This window comes from Gadus chalcogrammus, chromosome 11, assembly GCF_026213295.1.
Source record: "Gadus chalcogrammus isolate NIFS_2021 chromosome 11, NIFS_Gcha_1.0, whole genome shotgun sequence".
Taxonomy (NCBI): domain Eukaryota; kingdom Metazoa; phylum Chordata; class Actinopteri; order Gadiformes; family Gadidae; genus Gadus; species Gadus chalcogrammus.
The window spans coordinates 2,423,615-2,431,905 of NC_079422.1; the positions used below are offsets into that span (position 1 = coordinate 2,423,615).

General features: G+C 43.9%; 1 protein-coding gene across 3 annotated transcripts in view; it reads right to left on the bottom strand.

Annotated features, from left to right (window-relative positions):
• Window positions 1-4,810, bottom strand: part of hdac9b (histone deacetylase 9b) — a 66,097-nt gene extending 61,287 nt beyond the window's left edge. For 2 of the 3 annotated variants that reach the window (XM_056602916.1, XM_056602915.1), the window contains exon 1: window positions 4,595-4,810. In XM_056602916.1, the coding sequence (XP_056458891.1) occupies window positions 4,595-4,703 (109 nt within the window). In that variant the 5' untranslated portion in view covers window positions 4,704-4,810. Of the gene's footprint in view, window positions 1-4,211; window positions 4,317-4,594 lie in introns of those variants that run through there. The other variant, XM_056602917.1, reaches the window with a different exon arrangement.
• Between the last annotated feature and the right edge of the window lie 3,481 nt (window positions 4,811-8,291).

Here is an 8,291-nt window from a genome sequence, read left to right on the forward strand (position 1 = left end):
CAAACCGGAAGGCTTCTCTGTATAGCGGCTGTGAATCACAACAGGCAATGCTTCCAATACTCGCCCGTAATGTAAAGTACACTGGCGCCCATTTGTTTTGTGACAGTTTTCTTTTCAGCCACCAGCATGCTGTGTGGGTGCTGATGGCCATTATAAATAGCAACATAGAAGCAAATGGTGCAATCTTGGTCTACGACAAGCAGCCCCCTCCACCACCAGCCTAACTCGGTGCTGCCATGGTAACAACGGCAACGTAATTATGTCTCGCCATCCTGCGGATATTGAGCCTCTCCGTGTGGTGTCTCCTGCTAACTTTTGCCTTGGCCACACAATGACATTCTGTTGGCCTTTTGGTCCGTTATATAAGACTAGAGAGAGCCCAGCATAGAGACACAGAGGGCTAGGGGGGAGAGAGAGAGAGAGAGAGAGAGAGAGAGAGAGAGAGAGAGAGACAAACAGACAGACAGACAGACAGACAGACAGACAGACAGACAGACAGACAGACAGACAGACAGACAGACAGACATCCCTTTGTCTTCTCAAAACATAATGACAAAAACACACTAAATCAACACTACCAATCAAACGAAGAGGAGAGAGAGAGAGAGAGAGAGAGAGAGAGAGAGAGAGAGAGAGAGAGAGAGAGAGAGAGAGAGAGAGAGAGAGCATGGACCTTTCTTCTGCTGAGAGGCATTAATAATCTTTGGCCTGTTAGCTCTTGACAAAAGGATAGTTTTTTTTTAAAGCGTTGCAGTGGCCAGCCTGTAAACCTGTGAACCATTGAGAAGCTCAGTGAGTCAGACAGCCCTGGCCCCTTCTGTCTCTGTGTCTCTCTCTATATCTCTCCCCACTCTCTATCACCTAATGGACCTAAATATAGACAGTCCACACCTGCTGGCAGGGAGACTTCAAGCGACTGAGATACCTAATTAATCTCATCTTTCATTCTGTAGCCTGGCTGAGGCCATTAAGGACTACTCTTGATCATGGCAACCGTGTCCAGCCGGCCATCAGATCATCACCCACAGTGAGGAGCAGGAGGACAGAGACACAGAGGAGGAGAGGGGCTGGTAGGGGTCTATGAGATAGCCCTCTACAGAACCAGAGCAGCTTGATGTACCCTTTGTATTGGGTTGCGGTCAAGTGTGTCGGGTAGGATGGTTGGTGGTTCAAAGAGATGATTAGGCACACGGTGTGTTATATACAAACAGAAAAGCTAAAATAAAGTGTAAATTCAACTCTATATATTTATTTCAGAAACAGAAGGTTGTTTCATTTATTTGATTAAATTGGAAAATGTACACACAATGTGCACAATAAAACGAGCTGAATCTATAATTGATCTGTTTTATGTATTATGAAACTGTTCCTAGGGCAGAGGAGAATACGGAACCAGTAACCAGGGTCTTATTATAAATGGTTTTCTGAGAAGGGTCTTAACATAGTCTACGTGCAAAAGAGCTGTGTGCTCAATTTAACACGACAGAAATAAAATCGCATGTGTTGCATTTACATATGGCAAAATACATATTTCTTTCAGTTTAAACGTGGCAAGAGAAGTAGGCCATTGCAGTAGGTCTATCATCCACTTTAACAACTCTTGCAGTAAAAGCAATATGCGTCCTGATTGGCTAGAATAGTGCTTAGAAACACCAGCAGGCACTGGTAAACATGAGATTTATGAATGACAGGTACCCCATTGGGGTGAAGCACAAGGCAGCGTGAAGCAGCCGCCCCATGCCCAAATTCCTCCCCACATAGGGCCTGCTGGGGGGTGAGCCTTGTTGACGGCGGCAGCCTCCTTCCTTTCTTTTATTTTTACCACATTAGCAGACTTCGCAAACAAGAGGAACAGGGCATAGAGACCACACATCCCCAGTGCCTGTAGATAGTGACTGCATATGCAAAATGAGGGCCGTATGCATGCAAGTGTCTACAAAACCTGTTTTAAAAAGAGTCGCGTGGGAACGTTGTCACAAGTTCAGTTACAGACCACAGACTGTATCTAAACTGGACATTTTTCAGTAGCTACATTGAGGTCATAATTGTACAAAAGTAGAATACTTTGAGCTATTTCCAATTTCAAGTTAATACTTTAAGCATTAAGAAATTTGCTGGCGGAACTAATTTCTACAAATTCCTCCCAGAAACAATGTAAAAAGTATTTTGATAGTGATAATTGTAGTCATTGCAGTTGAGCATTTGCAAGCTGCAACTCCATCTTCCGCCACACAAATAGAGTCAGGGATGCAGAAGATGTTTCGTGGGCAAAAATAAACGAATTCTTGGGCCTGCTATGTGGTGCTGGATCTTTCATTAAGTGCATAGTTATTCTGGGAGGCTGCTATGTCTAAAGCAGGAAACAGGCCTTTATTTTTAAGTCTGGGGCTCGTCCATGCAGCTGAGCCTGTGGCTTGCTGGCTATCTGCTAACAAACACAGAGCTCTCTCTGCCCGAGGGAGTTAGGGGGAACAACGATGGCTGCTATCCAGTCTTAAGGTGCCACTAATCACAGCACTGATCAACAGCTACACAGAAGACAACATAAGGCATGAAAAAACCAAAGAGTTTAACAGCCAAAGATTAATGCAAGTGATTTCATACGAAGGGAAGCAGCAAACTTAACCGATACGCTAATGCCTCCATTGGTATGTTAACATGTTTCATTATATGATGTTATATGTCACAGCACAAATTACAATATATTCGTATCTGGCACATAAAACTATCCTTACTGAATAAGGCAGTACAGTGATACTATGCTGCTGGCATTGGGCTGATGACCGAATATGATTCAAATTAGGCTAATAGTGAAGATGATAGAGATGAACGCCACCAAGGGTGCTTGAAATGTGCAATAATGTGCAATAAGGTTTCTATGAAGAAACTGTTTTTCTCCCAAGTATTGTTATTTTTTTAGGTGAAGATCCACTCTGAGAGGCCGATTGTCATTGCGCAGGAATTGTTGAAAAAATGTCATGGGATTTACTGTCAACATAAGCAGGCAGGCATCACACATTTCAAAACATATATATATGTTGTGAATGTACCCACTAATTGAACCATAAAGAATAATAAACAACCCAAGTGACATCTAAATACAGGACTTTTTACTACCCTATCGGTGTTCTCACATGGGCAACTATGAAGCATGTTTGATAGGAAATCATTTTTTCTAAACGTCTGCTCCCAGCACTATTCTAGAGGCTGCTGAGATGGAACTATAACTCACAGAGGCCTAATCTTAGCAGCCTAATGCCATAAGCTTAAAATAACTCCCCCAAGAATAGCTGACCCACAGAATAAGCAAGAAGCCTGAATTCAGGCACTCTGAATGTCTGTTGTTTAGCTCACAGGACCACGAAGGCAGTGCATATGTTATGCACTGCCACACACACACACAGCCTGGTTTGTTTCCTCAAGCCAGTAAAAGGCAGCGGTTGATCTGGAGGTTCGACATACAGAAAAAACATTGTTTTTGTTGGTTGTTTTTGTACCCCAAACACAACCAACACTCACCCATCCCCAGTAGTTTATTTCAAAATAATCATCACCCAATACATGTTAAGACCAACAAATACATATTGTCTCTTATCAGCTGCTAGTTGTACTCTAATGCTAGGCTATTTTAAACAGCTCATATGACTAAATCCCCCACTCCCCTCCCAGACTCTCCAGCAGGGAACAAAAACATTAGTGCCTTCCTAAAATCCTACATAGGCCCTTACATTTTCTTGGCTTGTTTTCTCCCCTAAATGAATGACTGGTGTTTGAATAAACAGGTTGAGTACAAAGACTATGAGTCTTTGTTCATTATTCCAACTGAGTGCTGTGCACTTCAGCACAAGGGTACAAATAGAGCAGGCATTGTCCGGTAAATACCCCGCCAACAAACCTTTTTGAGTTGTCCAATTATTATTTTTGTCACAATGTTTCCTCTTCCATTCAAAATTACAGGCTGACATGGAAGGGTTTGAATACACACAGACACACACACACCACACACACACACACACACACACACACACACACACACACACACAGACGCACACACACACACACACACACACACACACACACACACACACACACACACACACACACACACACACACACACACACACACACACACACACACACAAACATTTTACTAAAGCCACATCAAAAGTCAAAGCATATAATAGCACAGTCAACTTGAACAGAAGAAATACCTGGATGGAGAGGCAGAGCAGAGCCTTCTAAAACCACCTTGGTGAGAAGTGATGAGCTTTAGACTCACCCACGGAGTCACACAGCGAGAGAGAGAGAGAGAGAGAGAGAGAGAGAGAGAGAGAGAGAGAGAGAGAGAGAGAGAGAGAGAGAGAGAGAGAGAGAGAGGGAGCGAACGCTAGCGAGAGCCAAACAGAGGATTTAAAATAGTTTAGAGGTGGGCGAGTGGAAGCTGATCCAAAGATAGTGAAATGAGAGAAAGGCTGGATTGTTAGGGAAGTGGGGGCTGGGGTTTGGTCTGGGGTTGGCTGGAGGGGGGAGAAGCAAGATGAAAATAGTAATGATGGTGCTAAGAAAAGATGTGTCAGGGGGTCACAGGGCTCACCTGTGCTGTTCACGTTGTGCATCTTGGTGTGGCCAAAGAGCCGCTGGTGTCCGAGGTGTCGCTCTGTGGTGGAGAAACTCGACTCGCCCTCGTAAATCGTCTGCAGCATACTCCAGTCAGCGCTCAGGTCTCATCGCCAGCCCTGGCTTCCTGTCACGATGGAGCCACCCCTCATCCACCCGAGGGAGAGAGAGGAGGAGGGAGAGAGAGTGAGAGAGGAGGAGGGAGAGAGAGCGAGTTCGGGGGAGAGTGGGAGAGACCAAGTCGACAAACAGCCAACAATCTTGCTTTCGCTGTTCCAAGCTCAGAGAGAGAGAGTTGATAGAGTAGAGAGAGAGAGAGAGAGAGAGAGTAAAGAGAGAGAGAGGGGGGAGAGTGGGAGAGACCAAGTCGACAAACCGCCAACAATCTTGCTTTCGCTGTTCCTAGCTCAGAGAGAGAGAGTTGATAGAGTAGAGAGAGGGAGAGTAGAAAGAGAGAGAGAGAGAGAGAGAGAGAGAGAGAGAGAGAGAGAGAGAGAGAGAGAGAGAGAGAGAGAGAGAGAGAGAGAAAGAGAGAGAGAGGAGTGCTCTCACTGTCAAGCAATAACAGAAAACCACACTGTCCTATCCTTCTCTGTGTGTTTCTTTGCTTCCGAAATTCTACTTGGTGCCTTAGTGTGCAACTGACACGATCAGACGACTTCATTAGAAGAAGGATGAGGAGGAGGAGGAGGAGGAGGAGGAGGAGGAGGAGGAGGAGGAGGAGGAGGAGGAGTGGGTGCTGTGCATTGAAAACCCACGCTGCATTCCACCGAGCTGACTGACTCCCCCCTCCACTCACATACACACACAAGCACTGTCGGTTGCTCGACTCTTTGCGTTGCCTCCATGCTCTTGTCGCTTATTTCTTGCTCAGCGAGGTATTTAAGCAGAGATTAATGGGGAAGTTTATCGCAGAGAGAGATGCTGGGGAGGCATGTATACTGTGAAGCTTTGAAGCTGCAGCAGTAGGGGAAAGGGAGGGAGAGAAAGAGCGAGAGCGAGGGCAGAGTGAGAGCAGAACGAGAGCGAGTGCGCTCGATTTGCATGTAAACCAACAACTGCATGGCCCACAGGTGACAAAAATAGAACAATGGCGGTCCAGGCTAAAAATAGGTCAGCGAGGCTAGGGGATTGGAGCAGCATTGATGTGTTTAAAAATAACCCACCAAACACAGCTGTCTTCTTCTTCTCCTGCCAGCAGGCATGCCTCCCCCATTTCTCTCTCTCTCTCTCTCTCTCTCTCTCTCTCTCTCTCTCTCTCTCTCTCTCTCTCTCTCTCTCTCTCTCTGCAGATTGTAGACTCATTCCTCCTGCTCTTCTGTCTGTTCTCCATCTCACCCCTGATATGTTCATCTATAGAGAGAATTTTTTTTATAGTTTTCAATCCTTTTTTCAAGCATTCCTCAATTCCTCATTTGTTTTTTTCAACTTCATCAATCGATCCTTTCCTCCTTAAGCCGTGATGGGCTGTCGGTGGAGGCTAGCGGCTATAACATCGGATATTCAAGAATCCTCAAAATCTGTTTGACACATTATCTTCACACATGACCGCCTATCAAATATATTTTCAAACGAACTAGACAGGAGAACCAGTGATGTTGTCTTCATGGATCGCTGCACAATCAAGATATTGAGGGCTTAAATGTGGGCAAGTGAGGCACCCAAGTCATCTGACAATGACAACCAAAGTCCCTTTCACAAAACACATGGCAGAAATAATAGTAAGGGTTCGTCCTTTTGTTTCTAAAATATTTTTTCTGTAAACGTATGGCAGTTACAATTGCAATGATATATTATCGAATTGAAAACATCAATCATGCAAATATCTATCAGGATAAGGGGCTATATGTCTTTTAACAACATTTAAAATGTAACCTGATTCCCATTCCGAGAAAACACAAATTCTTACTGTCGTCCACACTGTCGTCCACTGACGTCCACACCAGGAGCGAGCGTCAAAGACGCTTTGGTCGCTCACAAAGTTTCGCTGCGAATTTTTCTGTTCGCTTTGGTCGCTCAAGTCGCTCATGACGTACAATTCAATTATGCAGACGCATTTAAAGGAGCCGTTTGCGTTTAGTAGGCCCTACAGACAGCCATATCAAATAGTGACCTCTCCCATACACCTTTGCCATATTGCCGAGACGGTTTTGCTTGTTCGATAAAGTGCTTCGACAACAAGTAGGACAGTGATTCCCCCCAATATAAAAAAAAAATCAAAAAATGTAGGCTAATTACAACCGAGAACAAAAAACCCTGCGTGCTGTAGTAGTTAAAATATGTTTCACTGATCTGCATCTGCAAATCATGATCTGCACTCATTCGTCGCACTCAAAACAAATAGACATTGGCGCACAAATAGACATTGGCTAATTTGCATACGTGCACAGGACGTTAAAATTGTACCGGGGGCGAAAAATGTACCGGCCTACGTCATCGTTTGTTTACATCCTGACAACCTGCCAAGCAACAGACGACGCGATGCAGAAAACATGTTTCCAAACGACGAAATAACATAATACAGATAGCGGATCGCTATCTGTATTATGATAGATAGCGATAACACTTGTTTTTACTTTATATTTGTATTGTATTTAATTGTTTAATCGAAACAATAAAAAAATGTGCCCGCAAAACGGGCGTTCGCGTCAAATGACAAATGTTTTGCCCGCGAAACGGGCGATCGTGTCAAATGACGCGTCAAATGACGCGTCAAATGACGCGTCAAATGACGTAGGAAGGTTCTTGAACATTCGCGAACTGTCATGCTCGTTCATTGCACTCCTTCATTGAGCGTGACAAGACAAACAAGTTAAACAATTCAATACAATACAAATATAAAGTAAAAACAAGTGTTATCTAGCGATCCGTTATCTGTATTATGTTTCAAGAACCTTCTTACGTCATTTGACGCGTGATTTGACGCGATCGCCCGTTTCGCGGGCAAAACATTTGTAATTTGACGCGATCGCCCGTTTCGCGGGCAAATTATTTTATTGTTTCGATTAAACAATTAAATACAATACAAATATAAAGTAAAAACAAGTGTTATCGCTATCTATCATAATACAGATAGCGATCCGCTATCTGTATTATGTTATTTCGTCGTTTGGAAACATGTTTTCTGCATCGCGTCGTCTGTTGCCGGGCAGGTTGTCAGGACAATACAAATATAAAGTAAAAACAAGTGTTATCGCTGTCTATCATAATACAGATAGCGATCCGCTATCTGTATTATGTTATTTCGTCGTTTGGAAACATGTTTTCTGCATCGCGTCGTCTGTTGCCGGGCAGGTTGTCAGGACAATACAAATATAAAGTAAAAACAAGTGTTATCGCTGGTTGTCAGGATGTAAACAAACGATGACGTAGGCCGGTACAATTTTCGCCCCCGGTACAATTTTAAAGTGACAGCTCCGCAAGGCAAATAATGGAACATATCTATCTAGGCCTATCTGTCTATCTATCTATCAACGCGTGTCTAGTTTTAATGTGATGTATTGTGTGTATGTCCGGTCAGACTTGTTCTGTGTGGTCTTGTAGGCTACTGTCCTGTGTGGGCCGAACCACCTAAATGGATTCCCGACGATTTGTGTGGTTTGGTATTAATAAAGACTTGACTAGGCGATCTATCTATCTAGACTATTTAATTAACAATTATTCACCTCAGGCTC